This window comes from Emys orbicularis, chromosome 6, assembly GCF_028017835.1.
Source record: "Emys orbicularis isolate rEmyOrb1 chromosome 6, rEmyOrb1.hap1, whole genome shotgun sequence".
NCBI classification, from domain to species: domain Eukaryota; kingdom Metazoa; phylum Chordata; order Testudines; family Emydidae; genus Emys; species Emys orbicularis.
Window position 1 is genome coordinate 27,103,191 of NC_088688.1, and position 22,645 is coordinate 27,125,835.

At 39.9% G+C, this 22,645-nt stretch overlaps 1 protein-coding gene across 1 annotated transcript in view; it reads right to left on the minus strand.

Annotated features, from left to right (window-relative positions):
• Positions 1 to 7,278: 7,278 nt before the first annotated feature.
• Positions 7,279 to 22,645, minus strand: part of LIFR (LIF receptor subunit alpha) — a 41,222-nt gene continuing 25,855 nt past the window's right edge. Inside the window, exons 14-20 of the mRNA XM_065406827.1 lie at positions 21,273 to 21,452; positions 17,344 to 17,445; positions 14,418 to 14,585; positions 12,978 to 13,133; positions 12,011 to 12,104; positions 10,527 to 10,605; positions 7,279 to 7,917 (exon numbers count right to left, since the gene is read on the minus strand). Coding sequence (XP_065262899.1) covers positions 7,279 to 7,917; positions 10,527 to 10,605; positions 12,011 to 12,104; positions 12,978 to 13,133; positions 14,418 to 14,585; positions 17,344 to 17,445; positions 21,273 to 21,452 — 1,418 coding nt within the window. The remainder of the gene's footprint in view (positions 7,918 to 10,526; positions 10,606 to 12,010; positions 12,105 to 12,977; positions 13,134 to 14,417; positions 14,586 to 17,343; positions 17,446 to 21,272; positions 21,453 to 22,645) is intronic.

Consider the following 22,645-nt stretch of genomic DNA (forward strand, 5'->3'; position numbering starts at 1 on the left):
TTTTCTCTATTGTCTTTTTCACCTTCATTTATTCTCAGAATTAACTTTATACTTTACAATTTGAAATTAGTGGACAATGCTTTCATTTGTTATAAACAGATTCCACTGAAATACATGTAAAAAACATAAAACATTTCTAAACAAAATATATAGGCTGTAAAAAAATATGGTATAAAAGATACCTAAAAAACCTATTAAACCCATTCACAGTATGTGTTTTTAAACAACAGCATTTTAGTACAACACAATTTCTTTCTCATCACCTGGAGGATTCTACCAGAACCTTTAATCTGTGCACCACAATAGGATAAAGTTAAGAATTGCAATTACGTTGCATTCTGGTGGGATTTTAGGCAAGATCTGAATCGAAATAGTCAAAAGTGAAAGTCGACCTACTTTGCAAGCATTCCAGGAGCTCTATTTTTACTATTATATAAAGAGACACTGCCAGATTAAAAATGTATTCTTAAAAATTCATTTTCTTACTTATGTTACAAACTCTTGAATAATCTAAAGTAAAAGAAAGCCCTTTGCTAATTCAATTTGACTTTTCACTAATTAAACTGATTACTTTTTTGAAATTTTCTGAGCTTGAACAATGAAAATAAATTAGCAACTTTTCTTTATAGTCAATTTCTAATCAATTACACTCTTTAGTTCTCATGCCTTAGTGAAATGCTGCAATATAAGTTGCAAATGTTTGTTTAAAAAATTGTTCCAATTAGAATTGTTTAAATCGTGAAAATATTTCTGTTGGTGTTAGCTTTTGATTTTTTTTCTAACTACACAGACCCTAACTCTGCCAAATTTTACCTAGCAGTATCTCCTTAAGTGGTACAAAATAAAAAGGAGCTTGTGAAATAATTTAGGCTTAAAATTTAGTCTGCCAAGGTTTGAAACTCATGTGGATATTCATCTCCCTTCTGCAGAGAAATTAGCTATCATTTTATGGGCAAAACTATTGTTACATCTGCTGGGACAATTTTCTAAAGCTGCAAAACATCACTCCTGCTAGCCTCATTTGATACTTGTTTGCCTAACATGAAAAAGGAACCACAGACATTGGCTATGTTAGAAACACTGGGGAAAATCCAGTGTTAGACAAACGGAAAAGAAAAAAATGATAATGAAAGGAACTATTTTCCAGCTGCTATGAGGACATTTAAAAAATAACAGATGGGCCCAAGCTTCAGGACGTGGAACTGGATCTTTAAACACATCAAAGTTTGGAGCTGTATCTGGGTTTGGATTTCAAAAACTCCAAAGTCTGAATGTGTTTGGATTTGGGGTTCTTGTTCCTCTCTAAAGAACTGAGAGTTACAGAAACAAAAACTACAACAGTCTAAAGAACAATTGCTGACAGCATCCATTTAAACATTAATTGCACAAGTCAATATTTTACATGCAACAACATGAACCACAATGTAACCATGTTGTGGGAAGTGCAGATAGGATTCCCCTTTCTAGCATTTTAGAAAATGTTCCACCTCTAATACAACGTCATATGCCAGAATGGGGCTCTCTGATAAAATGTCCTGGGAATTTCAAGATGATTTATTATACAATATGGAAGTACAGTATAAGTACAAGTATATATTTGCATAAATAACTTAGGACCTTTTAAAAAAATTAGAAATGATATTAAAACCATCTGAACTAAAGTTCTCATTAAATTCCTCTACTTTGGAACTGAGAATACTATTTTATTTACACGAGAAGATAGGATATACTAGCTATTTATTATAGTAAAACACAGCACAGCTATCCATTTGATTCTTCCAGTCTAATCAATATCCACGTTTTTCCTTTATATTTCCAATATAGCTTTTGAATGACAGTCATATCTATTACTGTAGTGTATTTAATATGTACAATAACAAAAAGCAATATAATTAAATTGACTAAAAATATAGCACTGGTGATCTTGTTACATTTCTCTCTGGAGTATTTTGCCCCCTCCCATGTATACAATTTCCTTTGATTCTGCAATTACTCTCTCTCTCTCTGAGCAATTTCACATTCAACTGAACGTGGGTCAGAGGGACAGCCTCAGGGGACCACACTATATAAACCTGCATCAAATGGCTACAAGGCCCAAACTTGCCTTGCTTAGGTGAACTTAGTTCAAAGGCCTGTATTTTCCTCTTCAGAGTAATCCAGGCTTCTATTTCCCTGTGAAACTAACACCCTCATCCCACCACGTACAACAAAGGATACATCTACACTTTGCGCTGGAGGTAAGACTTTCAACTCAAGGAGACACTAGCCAGCAAAAGTATTTTGCTGGGAAATACACTGCTAGCTTGAAGTGCAGACATACTGTAAGAAAGTAATATGCTGAATCTGCCAATTGACTTCAATCTGAGCGATAGTATTGCAAGCTGTTTCTATCAGGTGTGGTGCTCATTACTGTATGGAGGCCCATTACTTCAATGGACTAGTTACCATAGTGAGGCCTACATAGTAGTGAGTGTTTGCAGGATCAGGTCCTAAGCCTGCATATGCAGAGAACACATGGCAGAGGAAAAAATTCACTGACTATCTGTAATGTTAGCTTACTACATTTGATGGTATATTAACCAGCTTTGTGAGGTATATCATATATAGGCTATTCAAATTTACAACCCTAATTAAAATGTCGTATCAGTTAGGATTCCAAGTCCCCATGTATCAGTCAATACAACACAAATAATGAACATAGAATAGAGAGTACACACAAATAAATCAAATGCTACTGATGCTCAATAATGGAGAGAATACAAAAATCCTTTCCACAAAACAAAATCCTACAAACCACACATGGCTCAAAATGAAAAAGCAGCAGCATAAATTATTTGCTCCAGAATTAAACTGCCTGACATTTAAAAAAAACCCCAAAAACATATTAACATCTCTTAGATGCCTGAACAGTGTTAAAACTGAAAAACTAGCCGTGATCTAAAACAGAGTGATAGTGTGCATTGACAGAAGCCCTTATTATTAAATTCAACTCTCTTTTGGAAGTAAAATTTATTCCTTCACTCCCCCAGTTTAAAATACATATCTATAGGTTTTTAATAAATCCAAAGGCTGAGATATAAAAAAGAAAAATGTGTTGCAAAATTTTCTATTATATGAGAGGCTTTTTCAGAAACGGGGAAAACAACAAAGAGATTTCATTGGGAAACTACAAGGCATCAATTAAGGAGCCTAATTTCATTTGAAACCTGTGGCTTTCTCCTTACAACTCCCATTAATGTTTATGGAAGTTAAACAGCACCATGCATAGAGAGTAACCTTGGTATGGAAGACTAGTTACGCCTCTACTTTTTTCTTTAAGGCGCTTCAGCGATTAGTGTACATTTGCACAGGTTTGGAAAGAAATTCAATCACTTAACAATATTAGTCATTCAATCCTATTTTATCCTTTCAGACCCAAAGGTTGGCTGACATCTTCACTAATTTGTTATGCCTCTTCCTGGAGATTTTACTGAAAATTCTGGTGTTTGTGCTAATTGAAAATGACAATCTTTACTTTAACATCAGGCATCTGAAGTAGCTTTCAAAGTACTCCACTGTATCTGTGAACTAGCACATAACTGAATTGCACTGCTAGCCAGGCCTAGATTGTTATGAAGACAGCTGCTAACTGGTTTGTAACAATTTAACACACTGTATATGATATATGCACATACAGCATATAGACACACACCTGTCTGTCTCACCTACTAGTCTCATCCCCATTACAGTGGCATAATGCGAAGGGGGTATTCAAGCCCTTGCATTGAGAATAGGAGTTCTTGGCCATAAACCCCAAGATCAGAAAGTGCCCCAGAAAGCCAGTGCAAGGGATGTAACTAACTCACATTTTTAAAAAGTAAAGTAGTACAGCTGGTGAAAGAAGAAATACCTGCACTTTACTTGAGTGTTTAGGTCACAATGCAGAATGCCCTGTACGCTAAGAAAATAAAGTGCTCCCTCATCACTCAGAAATCAAATTATTTCAAATATTGTTGCCTTTACTGTCAATAAATGGTGAAACACACAGTGTAACCTGAGAGCAGGTATAGTATACTGCATCTGTCGTGGGCTTAACTGATCTTCTGTTCCAGGCAAATCCAATTAATTAATTTTTTTCCAATTGTATAAGAGAAACAAAAAGGGACAGTTATATAAGTACTGGAGATTACCAAATGCTATATCCAGGTAAGTGAAATAAAAGAAATGTAATATAATGGTACTCTGCATAGATAAAAACTTAAGATTTGTCTTTGCATAAATATTTATCATAGCAAATAAAACTATACATTTCCCATGGACTCAAACTAATCTGCATTATAAATCTGCAATGTACAGATTTTGTTCAAAGTTTAATGAAAATAGTAAAGTCTGTGCAGCGCAAAGTATGGCGCTTGCTTGTAATGTTGAAACCTCTATTTGCAAAGGGCTTTTTGCCACTGTTAATCCTCAAAAGGGATTTTAAGATATGAAGTTCAGGAGATGGAAGACCTTGGGGCATGTACTTGCATTTCTTAACAAAATTTGTGCGGTAGCAAGAAGAGATTGAGTAAGGCCACCACCAGAGTTTCTTCCAATTTGTATTCCCAATTGTGGAGTTTCTCATTTAGCTACCATGTCTAGGAAGTGAGTTACTTGTAGTTATGTATAGAAATCCCAAGAAAGATTAAATTTAATTCTGAGCAGTTCAAAAGTCAATTGCATTATGACTTGCGATAAATAAAAATCTCCAAGGATCTACTGTCCTTTGACAGCCCATCCGTTGAAGTTACCGTCTTCACATCCTGAAAGAAAACCTGGTACCCTGCACACATCTGGGAAGTCAATGAGAATTTTGATAATAGACCAAGGTATGGAATTGCTTTTTTCTCCACATTTGCAGAGTGGTCCCAAGGACAGGATGTTCTCTGATCTCCTGATGGAGCAATGTGCCTTCACCATAAATCAGATTTTTAAGAGGTTAATACCCTCTTTTGTTTTCTGCCTTTCAAGCCTCATCAAGCTGATTATCAGTATCCTCTGATGTCACATAAAAATCAATACCTGATCCATCCAGTGTTTTTTGGTTTAAGAGAGGATAGGGAACACTTGGAGAAAGACATTCATTTTTATCCAAGAGACTCAGCCAAACATAGATCATGGTAAGTTATGCCACTTTTGAAGTATAAAGAAAAGTGGGTGCAGATACAGAATCTTAGTATTTATTGCTGTGATCAGGTTTAAGGTAATTTTTGTCGGATGGGCGGCCAGATCACAGTTCCACATGCAGTGGATGTGGATGGTTTTGGAGTCCTGTCTTCCTGATCTGCTCCAACTACTTCAGAGCTGTGGGTCTAATACCAAATTCAGCAGGACTGGCTGTCTCAGTGCTCGGTTTAGAAAGCTATTTCTGCAAATTAATTATTTTGAGGAGCCACAAATTAATGCTCGAAATCAAGACCTTAAAAGGATTTAGCTAAGAGCTTAAGGGCACACTGTTTTACTTCAATGTTGCATCACATGACCCTCCATTTTTTTTTTAACAATTAGAAACAGATTTAAGTTATAAAGCATTTAAAAAACAAAGTCAATGAAGTAATGGCTTGGTTCTTGTGATGCATCTGTCACAACCTAATGTTTATACATTGAAGTGTTACAATTAGAGCTGTTTATAGCAGGTTTATGTGACGCAGGTGTGAAAGCAGAAATACTCAACGATGATGATTTTTAACATTTCTTTAAAAACACACACAAATGCTAATCTTGCCATTAGAGCATTACATTGGGTGACCAGTGCTGGGGAGTAGCTATTAAAAACCATTAGTGGCATTAGCTTACCTGGGATCCCCCTTGCCTGTAGAGAAATCTCACCGTATGTTTCCATCTAGGATTTGGAAAGAGTGCTCTGTTTGGTAGATAATGTTTCTGGAGTTTAGCCACAGAGAGTCTTCCTGGCTGGTGGGGACTATTACAGATAAAGACCAACCTTTCTCACTGGTGGAGCAAATCTGCCTGGGCAGCTAGTGCTACTAAATGCAATCTATAGAGCAGTCTCTACTGATAGGTTAATGCAACCAACAACTGTTGAAGAATGAGACTAATCACTCGGGTGGCCTGCTCACAGCACTTTAGTTCTAGACTAATAATGGTCTAAACTAGTGTTTCTAGAAGAAAAAGATGCTTAACCTCTTTGAGGTAGCAGATCTGGAGCTGCAGCTCTAAAATACAAAACACATTAGTGCAATATGTTAGGAAATACTACCTCCTTAACCAAAAGAGAAAAAATATAGTGTTTTAAGGTTTAAAAAATTAATGCTGAAGTTTAAACATTTTGCAGTTCTTGTTGAGGTTTAAATCAGTGTTATACTCATTTTCCAAGTTTGTACCCCTGAGTCAGATATTGAATAAACATTGTACAGTAGGTACAGAATCTAGAGTTCTGGTTATCAAACAACAAACATGAATAGCCATTGTTTAAAGTGTTAAATGATTATGATATTTTTACCCGTGGGACTTTAACTAAGCACAGATTAAAGTGCTAATTGTAATGTCTAGGTAACAGATTTAATTAACTACCAATCTAAGCATGTAATTTCCAACTGTTAGGCCTGGTACACACTAACCCCCCACTTCGAACTAAGGTACACAAATTCAGCTACGTTAATAAAATAGCTGAATTCGAAGTACCTTAGTTCGAACTTACCGCGGGTCTAGACGCGGCAGGCAGGCTCCCCCGTCGATGCCGCGTACTCCTCTTGCCGAGCTGGAGTACTGGCGTCGACGGCGAGCACTTCCGGGATCGATCCCAGAAGATCGATTGCTTACCGCCGGACCCGGAGGTAAGTGTAGACCTACCCTTAGACTGAAAGTTTACCTACCGCCATCACCCTCATCTAGACAGTTTGTAAACTGATTTGGATTTAGTTATTCTGAATATTCATTATAAGAGCCAGTTAACAACAGAAGTAGAACACCTTTCAAAGTAACAAGTTGTATGAGATCACATTGATCTTGAAACACAACTTGAAAGCAGACAGAGTTCTTTGACTAGGATTACGAGGAGATCTAACCTCAAAACCCCTATATCTTCATAGTGTAATAACTGAGTTTCTATAACTGAGTTTTTAGCCTGTATTAAAATGGAACATTAACACTTTAACTTAAATGTGGTAACATTCAGCTCACAAAAAAAAAAAAAAAGCTGCTGACTGTCTCCAAGGATAACCCATGCTGATATGACAACACTAGGAACAAGAACTTATTGAATGGCAGGTTCAGATGAAATGACGATTACCATGATTGTTAATCATTTGGTTTGTTCTGAAAAAAATTTGTAAAGGACCACCCAGTGTTATTATGGGTGGGAGAGTCTTCATAATCCTTTGGGGGGATCAAAAACTGTCGAGAATTAATGGAGCACGGACTTCCAAAAGATCCATTTTCATTGTTGCTTTGAATTGATATAGGAGAGTCTGGAGAGTCTAACTTCCAGACATTAGTGTTTGCTTGAGGTCTGTAGCCCGCAGTTTTATCTAAGTCCTCTTCTGTGGGTGAGTGACTCTCCATTTTCATAGCACTAATTGGCAGTTGCATTTGTGGCTTATAGCCTGCTGTAGTGACAAAGTTAATTTCTGGCTCTTCCTCTGGATTAACTTGAGGCTGATACATTGACTGAATGTCAATATAAATGACTTGAGAAGATCCCACAGGTTCATCTATTGGTAGACTGGAGATCTCCTCCTCAATGATTGGTGGGCAGTATGACACCACCACGTGGCTTCCTGTTTCTGGGTCAGACCCATCTTCAGGAAGCTCACTATCCGCTCCAGGGGATATAATTTCTGTGTCTTCTATCTTAAGGACTGTGGATTGCGTTTCCACCACTTCCACACTATTCGGGGTACAAGGGTTCATTTCCAAGGTTTTAAGAGCTGTGTTCCCCTAAAAAAAAGCCACAAGAAAAGCAGGAAAGTGAGGATAATGCAAAAGAATTGGATATTAAGAAAACATAATACTATTTTAGTTCATATAGACAGTACAGTAACTCCTCACTTAAAGTCATCCCAGTTAACATTGTTTCGTTGTTACGTTGCTGATCAATTAGAGAACATGCTCGTTTAAAGTTGCGCAATGCTCCCTTAGAACGTCGTTTGGCAGCCGCCTGCTTTGTCCACTGCTTGCAGAAAGAGCAGCCCGTTGGAGCTAGCTGGTGGGGGCTTGGAACCAGGGTGGGCCGGCAGCCCCCCTATCAGCTCCCCATTCCCTTAAGTTCCCTGTGTGGCAGCCGCCCAGCAGGCTATCAATTGCCTGCAGTTCAGCTGTCCCTCCCCACACTGCCTTGTGCTGCTCCTGCCCTCTGCCTTGGAGCTGCTCTCTAGAGCCTCCTGCTTGCTATGCGAGGGGGGGGAGGGAAGGGGGGCAAATGTCAGGGTGTCCCCCTCCCCCCTTCTCCTGCCCCCTGCTTACCCCATTTCCAAAGAGCAGGGGGGGGACACAACAGGGTTCAGGACGGAGGGAGCTTGCTGGCAGGAGCTGCTGTCTCAATTTGCTGATCTATTTAAAAAGGCAGTGTACTTAGAGTGGGGTCAGCGTACTTAAACGGGCAATGCGCATCTCTCTCTCTCTTACAGGCCTTGGCTACACTGGCGCTGTACAGCGCTGCAACTTGCTGCGCTCAGGGGTGTGAAAACGCCCCCCCCGAGCGCAGCGAGTGCAGCGCTGTAAAGCGCCAGTGTAATCAGAGCCTGCAGCGCTGCACGCTCACTCGCAGCGCTGCAAGCTACTCCCCTCGGAGAGGTGGAGTACATACAGCGCTGCAAGAGTTCTCTCGCAGCGCTGGCGGCGCGACTACACTCGCGCTTCACAGCGCTGCCGCGGCAGTGCTGTGAATTCCCGAGTGTAGCCAAGGCCTTACATGGTGTGTGTCTCTGTCTGCCATGCTGTCTCTCCTCCCTCCATTCAGGCTGCCTTGTAGTGTGAGGCTACGTTAACAACAATGGGTTAACCCTTGAGGGCTCAGCCAAGTGCTAGTTCATCATTTAGCAGTGAGGCATTCACTGGGAAATACCCCTCCCTCTGACTTCACCACCTCAACCAAGCTTCACAATCATCATCGTTGTGTACCAGTATTAAACTGTTTGTTTAAAACTTATGCTGTGTGTGTGTGTGTGTGTGTGTGTGTGTGTGTGTGTGTGTGTGTGTGTGTGAGAGAGAGAGAGAGAGAGAGAGAGAGAGAGAGAGTGTGTGTGTGTGTGTGTGTGTGTGTGTGTGTGTATAGTCTTTTGTCTGGTGAAAAAAATTTCCCTGGATCCTAACCCCACCTATTTACATTCATTCTTATGGGGAAATTGGATTTGCTTAACATTGTTTCGCTTAAAATCGCATTTTTCAAGAACATACCTACAACGTTAAGCGAGGAGTTACTGTATATTGTACTGTGGTTTGCTTAGTTAAATTGAGAGAACATAAGAACATAACATAAGAACATAAGAAAGGCCGTACCGGGTCAGACCAAAGGTCCATCTAGCCCAGTATCCTGTCTACCGACAGTGGCCAATGCCAGGTGCCCCAGAGGGAGTGAACCTAACAGGCAATGATCAAGTGATCTCTCTCCTGCCATCCATCTTCACCCTCTGACAGACAGAGGCTAGGGACACCATTCCTTACCCGTCCTGGCTAATAGCCATTAATGGACTTAACCACCATGAATTTATCCAGTTCTCTTTTAAACTCTGTTATAGTCCTAGCCTTCACAACCTCCTCAGGTAAGGAGTTCCACAAGTTGACTGTGCGCTGCGTGAAGAAGAACTTCCTTTTATTTGTTTTAAACCTGCTGCATATTAAAGTATGGAGAAGTATCACCATCTATACACTGCAACAGAGCAATTGTTTACTGTTCAAAAAACTACTCAACTTATTCAACTATTCAACTCCCCCGCTTCCTCATATATCTGTTTGTATATTTGATATTCAGCTCATTTTATAATATTTTAGCAAGTTCAACTTCAAAACTATTCATGAATTTTGCCAAAAAATATTTCTAATATAAAACCAACCACTATTTCCCTTTTATCTTTCTTATGTAATCTACTCTGAAAGCATTAGTTTGCCTTTCCATTTACTTCCAATTACAAACTGTCAGTAGTGGGCATGGAAGGGAGCTGGCGAGAATGCCATACCCTCGCTTCACACTGCTGCCAATGCAAGGAGGAAGAAAATTAACAGTTGGGGATAAGCTAGAACATATCACTTCTACTGATTCTTGGGACATATCTTCTTGATGCAACTGTACATTTTAGATCAGTGGTCCCCAAACTTTTCCTCTCGCACCCCTCCTTACCAGTAATAGAACATGTTCTCACCCCCCCACTTCCCTCCAGGCCGGGAGCGGAGTTGCAGCCAGGGACTGGTAGCTGGGCTGGAGCAGAGCTGGGGGAAGAGCAGGGCTGGGTAGTGCTCCCTCCCCACTTCCTTGTGGGGGCTGGCCCGGGCTCCTCGGTTTGGGGACCACTGTTTTAGATGCTTAAAATTTTAATTAAAATGAAGGTTACCTCACATATATTCTTCTGAAATTGCAATGCCTTACTGTTCTCAGGATTTGGAATGTCAGGGTAGAACGTTTCTTTAATCCTTTATAGAGAAAAGTTAAGTAATTTTCAAAATTACCAGCAAAGGTTCAGCATGTCAAAATAAGAAAGCAAGAAAAACAGTCATGATGTTACTATCAGGTCGTAATCCTCAACGCAGAGTATAAACTTTAACTGTTCAAATTTTTCACTTCACACAGTTGTGCTTTAGGCTGCATGTAAAAAAAATGTACACATTCTTCTGATGCTTCCACTGGAGTTTCAGGTTTCTGAAAGCTTGAAGATGGACTGTAAATTGATCATGGGCAGATCACAAATTAAATGTATGCCTAATTCTACACATTTTAATTCGAGTTCTACTACACCTGACCTTGCATGCAGCCTCAGGTGGAGGAGAAGAGCACTGGACAATGAGCAGAAGATTTGGGTTCTTCTGGCTCTGTCACTGACTCACTGTGGGACCTTGTGGCCAAATCGCTACATCTCTGGGCCTCCCTTCCCTCCTATCCCTCCCAACTATAAAATGGGAATACCACCCACCCTCACCCAAAGGTCTTGTGTAAAGCCCACTGAAATCCTCAGGTGTTTTGGGAAGCATGACAGGGGGTACCAGGCCTTTTAAGGCTTCCTGCAGGAGCAGTGAAGGTGGCTCCTCCAGGTCTGCCTAGAAAGGTTGCAGGGAAGCAACCAATCAGAGCCCAACAGGCTCAGTTAAAAGGAGCCAAAGGGGCTTAGCAGGTCAGTCACTGGCTAGGACCAGAAGGGTGAGGAAGGGCTGGAAGGCTGCAAAACTCTTCAGGGAAGGAGGCCTGGGAGAGACCCTGCTCAAGCAGGGATAAGACAGAGAGACCCCAAGGACTGTAACCCTAAGGTAATGAGTGAAGGCGATGAGACCGACTGTGAAACAGCCCAGGGAATGCAGCAGCAACTCTTACGGAAAGCAGCACGTGGCTGCTGTTTGCAGGGTCCCTGGGTTGGGACCCAGAGTAGCAGGTGGGCCTGGGTCCCCCTTCCCGCACCAGCCAGTGGAGAAGTGACCTAAACCCTAAAGAGGGTAAAAGATTCTTTACTAAAAGCCCAATAAAGGGGGCTAGATTTAAAGGTGCCCAACAGGGACTGAAGAGAGCAGGTACCCTCAGGAAGAATGGGCTGAGTCCAGCTTGAGCCAGGGAACTGGAAGACTTGTTTATATTTGTTTTTGACTTGAGTACCCTAGAAGGGGTTTGTCCATTTTAGATTGTGTGTGACCTGCCTGGAGTGCTGGGCCACTGAAAACCTGCCTAGCGAGGTCAGCAGCCTATAGGGGGCACCAGGAGAAAAATAAGAAGGCAGCACCACACCCAGCCAACAGGAGGCACTCATGAGAGGTGAGTGCACCCCCTCACAGGAAGGCAATAAATTACTCAACACAAACAAATAGAAGAATTTAACTGAAAATGAGTGTTTACCATTCCCTCTTTTGGTAGCAAAGGATGCTGGTCACCACTCCAAGCACAACAGCTACTGCCACTGGGATGAGAATGGCAATGATCAACCCCACGGCTGGGAAAAAATAATGAAAAACAGTAAGAGATATTCAAAGTTATCAACAAAGTTTGTGGCTCACAACCCTTTTGTAACATTCCCAGATATTATAGGCCGCTTTATAGATCAGTGACGACTCATCAAGCCCCATCTGCCTACAACAGGGGCCTATACCACATCCTTCATTGCAAAAGACAAACCCTCCGATAATGTAGTTGGTCAATTGTGAAATAGTGTGTAGAAAAGGAAGAGGTTTCTGTTTGATCCCCTATTGGTACTAAGCTTCACATGCATGATGATAGGACTGATTGCAAATTTTATCCCAGAGAGCATAACTGCTAGTGTTTATTGTATTTTAGGTGGCTATTTAAAATTATCAAACTATTTGTTATTCTGTGGCAGTGATTTCTACAGGTTAATTACATGTTGCATAAGTGCATTGCCTTTTACCTAGTTTAGTCTTTTAAGATCACTGAGCATCTCCTTTTCTCCACTAACGAAAGTGCCCGTTTAGCCTTCTGGGCAGTCATTTCATGCACTTCTTCGTTCCAAACTGAGTAAACCTCTTTTTTTTTTTCCCCTCCCATCCTCAGGTGGCTTTAGTAATTTTCAATCTTTTGAGCAGTTATGAGTTCGGACCCCATCCATATGTATGAGTTGATGAAGTTTTTAAACAAGCATTAATTATTATGAGCTTCATAGTAGCTGTAACAGTTGAATAGCTTTAAGGTTAATTTCCGCCCCCGATCTGCTATTTAAAAATACAGATAACAGTCCTGGGATAGCTAAGCAGGAAAAGACATCAGATGAGTCCAAGATAAAGATCATGGTACTGTTTGACTTAAGCATTGCCATGCTAGAAGAATTAGCGAACAGGAATGTTCAACTTACAATTCTCCTTTGTCACCACATACAGGTCTTTCGATGGGCCTATTCCACCAACGGTATAGGCTCGTAAGCCCAGTCGGTAACTTGTTTTGCCTTGAAGATCAAGTATTCTCAAAGACTTTTTCGTTAGGTCAGTAATATTCTTTTCTGTTTTGTTTTCTGTTTAAAAAGATAGGGAACGTACACCACATTAGAATATGTTCACAAAACTCAAACTTCAAATTAAACTGGAAAACGATCTTTTTAATGGAGCGAAATCCTGAGTACAGAATTATGCTGCAGAAAATCCACTACTGTGTAGTGTAACAGGGTGTTAATTAAGCAGCACAAAGGGTATATCTTCAGTGCAGAAGTAACTCTCATTATGTACACTTGAGTTACTCCTCTTAAGTTAGCCCAGCTCGAGTGAGAGCAGCCGTGCTATGAAGTAATACTCAAGCTGCTGTGTCCACACTGATGCTGCACTAAGACTTCTGATGACATATAATTGCATTCTTAGCACAGCTGCAAGCTGAGCCATTCTATGAATTCTTTCCTAATGAACTGTGGGAGAACTTGTTTGCCCTGTCTGGCACATGTGGAGGAATTGTGAGAAGGCCTTGGAAGACTTAGCCTGCATCCATACTACGGAGTCATTGTGTTAGCAGATGACTAGCTGTGCTAAATCAAGTTTTAGCCTATACTTCCTGATGGACCAGCCAGCTTGAGTTAAAAGCATCACCATAACTGGAATTAAAGCCTGCTCACAATCCTAACCTTGAGTTGGGGGCAGAACTCAAATTTTAACTCAAATTAAGTTTGCAGTAAAGACAAGCCCAAAGAATGAAGAACAAGGATTATGGCAGACTAAACATTAATAAACTGCAAGCTGAAAATAAAAATGTCATGCACTGAACTTCACCATTTGCTACAGACTTCATATAATTACATTTCAGAACATCTCTGGTAAGTGCAATTACATCTTATAAGGTTATTTCTTCTATCATTTGCACACTACCACAATTATCAGTTTTGGAATGAACTGAATGAAAAGTATCACACTAATAGGGAAAGAAACTGGCCTTCTCTTTATCTACAGACCAGAGATAGCATGAGCAATGGCAATGCAACATTATCCCAACCACACTGCCAATGCACTTAAACCCAGTTCTGGAGGGTTTGCCATTTTCACACTCTCAGTGTCTTCCTCAGGGACTGGATGTTCATTGTCATGGTGACTTGTGTGATGTGGGTACCCTAGTGAACTAGAAATTCCACTCAGTTCATCTACTCTTGCCCAGATGAGCAGTTAGTATTTTAAATGTCTTCACCAGTTCTGAAAGGCCAATTTAGGTGTTGAACAATGCCAACTGAACTGTAATTAAACAATTGTTTCTTAAAGGACTATTCATTAGCAAGTACTGGGAGTTTACAGGAAAATTGAGGACCATATATTTTATTTACCTTCGTCCGTAAAACTAGTCTTTGAAGAACCTTTCTCCCCTTTTGCAAAGTAAAGAATATATCCCTTTAAAAACCCCTGGCAGTCTTCAACAGGAATGTCTTCCCATTTTACCAATATTGAATCTGATGAGGTTTCTTCTACAGTAAAATTTGGTGCTACCTTTGGAGCTATGGAAAGAATTGGAAAAAAAAAAGTTAAATAACTATCCTTCCATTGTATGCTAAGTGTATGTTAGTATTACAGCATTATTATTAGGACTGACATGTTGATCACTACACTGAAAATTTTCTAGATCCATTTTTTTCCCTTTCCAAAAATATATATATATTAATAATAGAGGTGACATTAGCCAAGTGTCACTACATCAGCCTCCCTGTTGGTATATTATCACCAGTAATTTGTATTGCAAGGGCATCTACTAATCCCAGTCATGGACAAGGACCCTATTGTGCTAGGTGCTATACAAACAGTATGAACACACATTAAAAATAAATCCAGCTAGTGCAAACGTTAGAAAGATGCAACTTAATAGAAATTGTCTCATTTTCAAATGGCTGTAACTTTGCTTTATTTGAAGAAATTGTATTTAGTAACAACAGAGCCTGCATTCTTCTTTGAGAAAAGTATTAACGCTGTTTAAAAGCACTGCTGCGTCCCAGCAGGAGTCACAAATCTCCATTGCAATACATGGGCTCTAGTGCAGGGATCACAGCAAGGCGCATTCACATAACAGGCCTTAGCTGAAGGTACAGATACCACCATGAGTGAAATTTTAGAAGCCAACTGTGTTCTTACAAGATAAGAAATTATATATCTATTATATCACAATTTCTGTTTTGAAAAATATGACAAACTTAGTCCAAATGCTTTGTTATTGTTTTTTAAGAGAGGTGTAAATGGTTGAAAACAAGAGATTAGAGTAAACATTTCATTTCATCTTCCATCATAGCATTAAGCAGCAAGCAGTGATCCCTACAAAGCATTACCCTGGCTCAGACTAAGTAATCAGAAAAAGTTTCCAATAAAATTATTCCAAGCACCTGGCAGAAGATACCTTAAAGTTCAAAAAGAAATGGGTCCTATAGCTACACAATATGCATTTATCCTTCACTCTCCTAGCTGTTACGTATAAAGAGAGTTCAGACTTCCAGGAACAGAGCAAAAGGGAGTAGAGGGGTGGTCTTTAAACATCTAAGGCATTCCAAGTCAGTATCAGCACTAGATATAAATGCAAACTCTGGAATTGTAATTAATGAGAATATATTCATATTTTAAAAATGCAATTTTACTCTAAAAACTGATTTAGATATAAAGAACATTGTAGGTTTCTTTATTCACTGTGTCTCACTGATTTCTATATTAAATATACTCAGACATATTTTTACTTGCAAAGTAACTGAGCCCCACACACTCACTTTGGCTTCAACAGTCAAGATTAGAGTTGTGTTCACTGGCCAAACCAAAAAAATTGTTTTGCATTGAACCAAAGATAATTTTTTTAAATGTTCTGGTGACCCAAAAAAGTAAAGAAAATGTAGGTTTCAGGTTGAAAAAAATATTTTTATTCAAAAACAAAAAAACTTTTCATTTTTTAAACAAGTAAAATTGCATCAAAATTTGAACCAAAAACGTGTTTTGAACAAAAAGAATCTACGCTTTTTGTTTAGAAAAGCATTGAGATGAAATGTTTCAATTTTTCCAGAATTTTTTTTGTTTTGTTTTCTAACCAAAACAATTTGGTGAATTCAACCTGAATTCACAAAGCGTTTCAGTCAACCTGCAGCTAATTCTTTTGGGGAAAAGTTTTGGCCAACATTTTTTGCCCAGCTCTAGTCAAGATGGACTCTTTTCACACTGCAGAAGGCCAGTAATAATGGTTCCTTGAAGCCCAAATTATACCTCGGCTTTACCTGTATAACCACTGTCTTCAGTGATCCCTGTGCAACCTTATTAGCTGTAAATGGGACTGCACAGATGTCACACAGCATAGGTGCCAACTCCATGGGTGCTCCGGGGCTGGAGTACCCATGGGAAAAAATGGTGGGTGCTGACCACCCACCCACAGCCCCCCTGTCACCCCCCCCCAGTACCTCCCGCCCGCCGGCGGGCCCCATGATCAGCACCTTCCCCTCCCTCCCCACATCTCCTGCATGCCACGATTAGCTCTGGGGGGGGGGGAGATGGGGCAGGAGCGAGGACGCGGCGTGCTTGGGGGAGGGGGCCGAACTGGGTGGGAAGAGGCGGGACAGGGGTGGAGCTGGGGCGGGGGTGGGGCCTTGGGAGAAGGGGTGGAATGGGGGCGGGGCCTGGCACAGAGCCAGTGGTTGAGCACTTTGGAAAGTCGGCGCCTGTGTCACACAGCATAATCTGAAGACAATGCAGTTACATGAGCACAACAAAGGGCATATTTGGATGCAGACCCTGTTGTTGATGATGTGCAATATGGAAGCCAACGACCAGGCTGTCAAAACTCAGGATAACATTGTGGGGGTAACAGTGGGAAAAACATCATTTGACTTGCAAACTGAGCACATTTGTCATGGAAGTGAGTAATACGAGGCAGGTGGAACTTCATATTGCCATTTATTCAAACTTTTTAGGGCTGAATCCCCATTTTAACTTCTGTATCCCACTTTCACATTAAATATTACAATAATTTCAATCTGATTTTCAGACAACAGAATAAGAACCAGCTAGGACACAGAGAGTGGAAGTTCACTGAATTAGTGAATAAGTGATACATTAAAAATCTTTATTAATGAACTCTAAGGGCTAGTGGCACTGAAAGAGAGAAAGGAAATATTCAGCAGTAAGGAGATTCTGCTTTCAGACTTTTTCTAATTTATCTAGAGAAGACTAGTACAAGTTAGTCATATTTATTTTATCTTGTATTTCTAAAGGATCTTAACAATAAAATGCACTTACGCAATTCTTTCATATATCCCGTTATATTCTGTAATAACTGATATCCATTGTGTTTGCAGCCATATAGTGAAAAATTGTATCTCACACCAGGTTGAAACAGAGCTGCAGAAGAATATCACTGGTAAGCAAAATCTTTTTAGCAAGAGTTATATTTTAAGCTTTTACATGCATATTTTCATACAAAAACATTTAAAGGAACAGCACAAATAATTAGACCAGCAATTCTAAACTGGGGATTCGTGGCCTTCTCGGGGCCACAAACAGGTTTCAGAGGGTCTGCCAAGCCCCGCCACACTGCAGGGGCTGAAGCCCCACTGCCCTGGAGTCCTGCTGCCTGGGGCTGAAGCCGCAGAACAGCAAAGCCACAGGAAACAACTGTTTTTCTGCATATAAAAGCCTGAGCAACTGAGCTTCCCGGGACCCCAGGCAATTGCCCTGCTTGTTACCAGCCCTGGCTTTTATATGCAGGAGAACAGTTGTTGGGACACAGGTGGGCCTTGGAAAGAAAAAGGTTGAGAACCCCTGAATTAGACCATATGGTATTTACATATTAATATTTCCCCTATTTAATCTATACTGTATTTATACACAAAAGGTGTGCCATTACACACACAGTTCAGAGTCAGTAAATAATTTTGACCATTCAGAGCAACCTAGACAGTCTAAACAAATATCATTAAGAAAATATTGGAAGCAGCACAGATTGTTGCTTTCCATTATGAAACACACACTTGCAACGTTAACAGAAATGTTATTTTTCCTTCAAAGCTGTCATGTTTCTTCTTTCCCCTCCCCAGATATAGTGGCTCATCAACTGATTTTTTCTTAGTTATTATAGCCACATCCATTACAGCACTGTTATTCAGGGTGACTATTCTCTTCAATAATGAGCTCAAGGCTTGAATCGAGTTTGTATAAAACATATGTTGTTCTTCTCTCTCTAAACAAGGGGGAAGATCCCAGGGAAAGAAAATCTAAGGGAAAAAAGAGTTCAAAAGAGCTGGCAGTTTTGCAAGGAGACAATATTAAAGGTACAACTGCAAGCTATCCTGGTACAATGGAAAGATAGGAAGAATAGTAAAAGGCCTATATGGCTTCATCAGGAGCTCTTTATGAAACAGAGCTGAAAATCAAAAAGGTATCCTACAAAAAGTGGAAACATTGACAAATTGCTAACAAGAAGTACCAAAGAATAGCACAAGCATGTAAGAATAAAATCAGAAAGGCTAAGGCACAAATGAGTTACACCTGGCAAAGGACATAAAAGGCAATAAGAAGAGGTTGTTTCAATACATTAGGAGCCTGAGAAAGACGAAGGAAAGTGTAGGTCCTCTACTTAGCGGGAAAGGAGAGCTAATAACTGATGGGATCAAGAAAGCTGAGGTGTTTAATGCCTGTGTTGTGTCAGTCTTCAGTAAAAAGGCTCATGGTGATCAGATACTCAACACAATTAATATTAAACAACTGGGGGAAGGAATGACAGCCAAAATAGGGAAAGAACAGGTTAAAGAATATGTATATAAGATTGAATATGTCTAAGTGACAAGGCCTAATGAAATTAAGGCCTAATGAAACTACCCTGAAAAAATCTCGGAACCATTAACAATTATCTTTGAGAATTCCTGGAGTACCCGTGAGGTCCCACAAGACTGGAGAAGGCAAACATAGTGCCTATCTTTAAAAAGGGGAACAAAGAGGACCTGGGGAATTATAGACCAGTTAGCCTAACTTGGATACCTGGAACAAATTATTAAACAATCAATTTGTAAGCACCTGAAGGATAATGGGGGTAATGAACAGCCAGCATGAATTTGTCATGAACAAATCATGCTAAACCAACCTAGTTTCCTTCTTTGACAGGGTTACTGGCCTAGTGGATGAGGGAGGTGAAAGCAGTAGATGTGATATCTTGATTTTAGTAAATCTTTTGAAACAGTCCCATATGACATTCTCATACGCAAGGGAAATGTGTTCTAGATGACATTACTATAATGTGGGTACACAACTGGTAAAGAGACCGTACTCAAAGACTAATCAGCAATGGTTTTCTCTCAAACTGGAAGGGTATATCTAGTGGAGTCCCACAGGGGCCAGCCCTGGGTCCGGTACTATTCAATATTTTCATCAAATGTCTTGGATAATGGAGTGGAGAGCATGCTTATAAAATCTGAAAGTGACATCAACCTGGGAGGGGTTTGCAAGCACTTTGGAATATAAGATTAGAATTCAAAATAATCTAGACATATTGGAGAATTGGTCTGAATTCAACAAGATGAAATTCAATAAAGACAAGTAAAAAGTATCTAAGAAGGAAAAATCAAATGCACAGCTACAAAATGGGGAAGAACTGCCTAGGTGGTACTACTGCTGAAAAGGATCTGGTGTTATAATGGATCACAAACCGAATATGAGTCAACAATGAGATGCAGCTGTGAAAAAGGCTAATATCATTCTGGGGTGTATTAACAGGAGTGTCATGTGTCAGACACAGGAGACAATTGTCCTGCTTTACTTGGCACTGGTGAAGCCTTAGCTAGAGGAATGTGTTCAGTTTGTGGTACCACATTTTAGGAAAGAAGTAGACAAAGTGGGGAGAGTCCAGAGCAGAACAACAATTGAATCAATGATAACATATTTAGAAAACCTGACCTATGAGGAAAGGTTAAAAAAACTGGGCATGTTTAGTCTTCAGAAAAGATGATTGAGTGGGGACCTGATAAGAATCTTCACAATATATTAAAGGCTGTTATTAAAGAAGATGAGGATCAATAGTTCTCCATTTCTACTGAAGGCAGAATAAGACATAATGGCCTTAAATTGCAGCAAGAGAGATTTAGGTCAGATATTAGGAAAAACTTTCTATCTATAAGAGTAGTTAATCTCTGGAATAGGCTTCTAATGGAGCTTGTGGAATCCCATCACTGGAGGTTTTTAAGAACAGGTTGGACAAACACCTGTCAGGAATGGTCAAGGTTACTTGGTCCTGCCACAGCGCAGGACTTTACTTCTCGAGGTCCCTTCCAGCCCTGCATTTCTATTATTCCATCATTCTATAAGATGACAAAAGACTCAGTCCTACGAAGTGCTGCATGCCCTCGACACTCAGTTAAGTTGCAGGAGGTGCTGAGTAGTAGTCTTTGTGCAATCAAATGCTCAGACCTTGAGCCAACAATTTGATGCATGTGGGTAGATCCCTATGAGTGCTGGGAGCCTCCATGCTGTCAACTGGGCTCCGGGCAGGTGCAGGGGTCTGACTACAAGAATCTCATTGTAGGGTTGAGGCTCTAGGTGACTGAGTCTTAAATGTTGGCTCTAGATGGGACCTTTATATTTAATTTATTATGTTCTAGTCTTTGTAATGCCCTCTTGGACAGCAGGAAATATGCCTCTTTTCCTGCTTATTTCTTTTCTCCCCATTTTGCTCCCCACTATTCCCACCACACCTGCCTTTTATTTCTTAGCCTGCCTACCTGCATCTATATACCTGGAATGTGCCTTGCTCCAGGAAAAATCAATTGTCTATTTATTGCAAGCCAACAGAGGAAGCTGTCACTTTCTCACACTCAAAAAACCAATGCATTTCCTCCCCACCCCACTCGGTGTCCAGAGTGGTACATTTGGAATCTGGAAGATTTGCCCTGGATTTTAACAATTTTACAGAATGCTAAAGTTTGGGCTTCAGATACATTTCTTTTAGTAACTTCAAAACATTCTGGAAAGCGTAAAGAAAATAATAGTTGAATCAAGAACTAAGAGATGGAGACCGCTGAGGAGAGTGAGAAGTTAACAGAAATATCAGTGCAAAGAAGATATTTAAAAACAGTACCTTTTATCCTTTCCCTTATAATTTTCTGCATTCACTTACAAAGCCAGTATACCATGCAAACTTTGAATTGGAAAGCCTAATTTAAACAACGATTTTCCCTTACCAGATTTGATCACAGCATCTGTTGCATTTGAAGGAAACATTTCCCAGTCCACGTTACAGGGTTCAGATCCAGATGAAATACACCATTTTAATGTGTAGCCGCAGGTCACGTTGGGGTCAGAATGCCAAGAAATGTAAATTCCATTTCCTGTTGCAATTGCCAGCTCTGTTTTAACATTGTCTACAATAAAGACAGTATATAAAAAACATTAGAGTTCAGCCCTGTATCTTTAGCTCAAAGGGCTTTCTTGAAGCCTGAACTACAGTTCTTAGAAAACAGGTGCCATGAGAACACGCATACAATGTGTTCATGCTAGAAAAGAGGATCACACAATTGGCTCTGTGAAATTGGAGTAAATTATACTATACTTTTTGAAGCACTATAAATCAAGCTTAGAAGTCTATAGTGAAGTCTGTAAGAGTAGTGCAGAAAGGAGAGAAAACGTTCAGCAGATCCTCGGGTTTGGATACAAATCACCTTCTCTGGATAAGTTTCTATTGCAGGGGTTCTGGTTTAATTCAAATTGAAACCAATTTGGTAGAAGTTTCTAGCTACTAATTCCTTCCATCCATCCAACCCCAAAACACCAGGCTGTTGACTAGTTCCTACAGAGCCACCACCTATGGCCGCCATTCAGGTGGGTCCCAGTAAATCTTAAAGATCCCCTCCAGGAGCAACTAAAATACTTAAACACCCCATCACATCTTCAGAACCTCCTCAACTTTTCTTGAGTTTTTTTAAAATGTTCTTAGCCTTGATCCCTGTTTGCTTGGATCATCTCATTGTATTAAAACTGTCCAGTCTATGCAAGACTGAGTTTAAAGGGAAAGGCAAATCTCAGTAATTAAAAAAAAAAAAAAAAAAAAAAGTTGCAAAGAGAAACACCTTAATTCCTCCCTGAGGTGCTGTGACTACTAAAGGACAATGTAAATGCTGAGTGTTCTAGGAGAACGTATGCTGTGTGCTAGCAGAACAATTTTTTGGAAGAAAGTATCATTGCTGAATTGCCACTTAAGGAAATGTCAATTTCACCTCTTTTTGTATTCATTTCTCTCCATTTGATGTGACTATAAGGGTAAATGTATAGACAGGGCAAGTTCTTAAACTGTTAAAAAAAACAACCCTGAAACACACTGTTTCTAAAAAGTTGAAGATTCAAGGAAATTACATGTTAGAGTGCACGTTTATATGACACTTGCATAGTATTTTATTTCTAGAATTTTGTTAATATGAAATTAATTTACTGACAATAGGCTCAATAGTATTCTCTCAGCAAAAAACAACACTGGATATTGAAGAGCTGCACGTGCATGTTTTTGCTGCAACCTAGACTTCCGTTTCACTAGCAGCACAAATACTGCCATGACGGAGGC